At 31.5% G+C, this 2,621-nt stretch overlaps 1 protein-coding gene across 12 annotated transcripts in view; it reads right to left on the bottom strand.

Moving 5' to 3' along the window:
- LOC106684681 (uncharacterized) overlaps positions 1-2,621 on the bottom strand; it is a 188,480-nt gene that overhangs the window by 14,300 nt on the left and 171,559 nt on the right. For all 12 annotated transcript variants that reach the window (XM_067048196.1, XM_014426930.3, XM_014426937.3 and 9 more), the window contains one exon: positions 1,342-1,476. In XM_067048196.1, coding sequence (XP_066904297.1) covers positions 1,342-1,476 — 135 coding nt within the window. The remainder of the gene's footprint in view (positions 1-1,341; positions 1,477-2,621) is intronic.

Genomic DNA, 2,621 nt, shown 5'->3' with positions numbered 1-2,621 from the left:
GCTACAATCTTGGCAATAACTTGTCACCTTTCTAACCTTTCTATTCGCTTCTACACTTCCTACAGTTCTTCTAAGCTCTTTATAGCACTCTTGGCATTGCTTTCTGCGTTTTCTTCCCTCCTCAGTTGGCTTTATAAAGGAATGAACTCTCCTGAGGATTCGAGGTGAAGGAGGTCGGCGTTGAACGGAGAGTTGATCGGCAAGGACGGATCTAAAGTTTGTTATTGATATTTTTTTCGATCGATTCATGTTGTGTATTATCCAGGAATTTACTATCGCTGTCCCAAACATGATTTCAAACATTAATTTACGGTACCATTTAAACCCCTTCCTTAGTACCGTGTGATAAGCCGACATCTGATCACTCAGGTCCACTCCCTTTTTCGCCTTATTGTACTCAATAATGCATCTGGGTTTCAAAACGTTAAACCCATGTCTAGATTTCTTCCCCGTATCTATGAGGTTTGTTCCATGTTCGGGGTTGGTTGTGATCATCAAAACTGGGCGTTTGTCAACCCATTTTATTATTTTGGTTGCCCCTTTCTGTTGTCCTAGTATCTCCCCTCTCTTCAATTTCGTCTTAAATATTTCTGGAATTCCTTTTCTATTGGCGCGCAGTGTTCCACAATAAATGATTTGATCATCATATAACTTAGTAGCAAGGGGAATGCTAAAGGAATCTCTATCGGTCGCCAGGGACCGATACCGTACAGAGATCACGTTTCATCATTACAGTACGGTATCGGTCCCCGGGGACCATCAATCGAAAAGCACTGGCAATTATAGAAGAACTTCGTAGCTTCAATCCTGTTCAATTCCCATGAAAATATTTTGAAAAATAAGGTTTTTACAGCGTTCGTAAGATACATCATTTTCAGAAAACTTTCACTCGGCATGTCGGTCAGAACACTATCGGACCCCGGGGACCGTCACCGTCGCTAACGTGTTAATGATCAAGAGTTAGAAACTTTAGGTAAATTAAATTAAAGTTACATATTCAATTTTTATTATTATATTTTTTAAATATAGTATCTCTGCAATCGTAACCAAGGGAAACTAAAAGCTATCATACAAGTTTGTATGCAGTCATATGTTATTTTAGAATGGGTTATACTTTGTAGACTAATTTTTGATACACATACAATATAATATTTTTGTCAGGATACTATTTACATTGCCTTTTATTCTATCCATTCAGCGTTTAAAAATTTGTGGTATCCATGAATGCTTATATACATTCATATCGCTTAAATTATTTTCGATTTAATTAATTTCTATTTTCCTCGCATGGCTTTTAAGATATTATAATTGATACAAATAAAAAAATGTAAAACAAACTACCTGAAGACTTGCTTCACCAAGTTGCTGTAAGACAGCCATCTCATCATCTGAAGCCCCCATGGCTTTCTGTAAATCAGCTAAGGAATAGCTTGGCAGTCCTAAAGGAGTGTAAGTGCTTTCAGGCTCGTTCAGCAGCTTAAACAATAATTGTCAATTAATTATTATTATCACAAAACTAATAAATCTATTACTAAAATTATTATTACCTTTGCATAATATCAAACCAATAAAAAGCATAGAATATAATTTAAAATGTATACGGATAGTAGCTCAATTAAAATAAACCAAACAGAAATATAAAAAACTCACTTTCAGAACATCTAACACACTTTATTTTAATATAGATTACTATTTGTTTTTAATTAAGTTTATGAAATAAAACAGCTGTTAACCTTACAAACCTTATTTTGTTTCAAGGCTAATTTTATTATTAAGTTTGATTAGAACAAATTTCCCCTAAAAATATTTTTACTCACAATAAATTTTTGACAGTTCTAGATATAACAAAATTAATTTCTGATTAACAAAATAATTTTGAATTATATAGACTTTCAATTGTTTATATTAATTTATGTGCTCATGGCAAGAATAAGTCAATGAAAACTTTTCAGTAGAGCAGTTTCAAAAACTTCTATTGTTCTTAAATAATGTTTTTTATTAAATAATAGCTTATATTTCATAACATTAGGAGTAAATATGTTGAAATTATGCTGTCAAATAAATCAATTTATCAAGAAACAAACCAAAGTATTTCCTAGTCACATTCTTGCTCCTAACCATTTAATTAATTTAAACAAATAACCTTTTTCAAAATTTAACAAAGAAATTATTTTTATATATCAAGTGATAGAATGCAATAATGATGTATGAATTCTACAGTCAATTTTCTCTCAAATTTCACCAATCTGTGTAAATACTTTTGGTACTTACATATTAGCCATTTTGAAAGTTCTTTGTAACCCACACTATAACCTTCCTGGTTTAAATCTGTAGTTTTAAAAGAGTGGCGCTGTTTATTTTTTTAAATGATTAAAATATGGAAATTACCGATTACAGATCATCTTTAGTTAAAATTTGTGGTATTATCATGTTAAAGAAAAACAGTGGAAGTGTAAAGGCTGTAAAAAGAAAAGATACCTGGTTTGATGAATCAAGAAAAAGTTTTACAACTACTTTAAGGTTTCTTTACATTTGATATTACCAAAACTTTATCCTCAATAGAAACCCATTTAAATACTATCAAGAAATTCAGTCCTGAGAAGTAAATGTAGAAAAATTTT

Source organism: Halyomorpha halys, unplaced genomic scaffold, assembly GCF_000696795.3.
Source record: "Halyomorpha halys isolate HHAL.00 unplaced genomic scaffold, Hhal_1.1 Scaffold30.1, whole genome shotgun sequence".
NCBI classification, from domain to species: Eukaryota; Metazoa; Arthropoda; class Insecta; order Hemiptera; family Pentatomidae; genus Halyomorpha; species Halyomorpha halys.
Note: the sequence above shows the minus strand (reverse complement) of the source record. Positions and strands in the feature narration are given on the sequence as shown.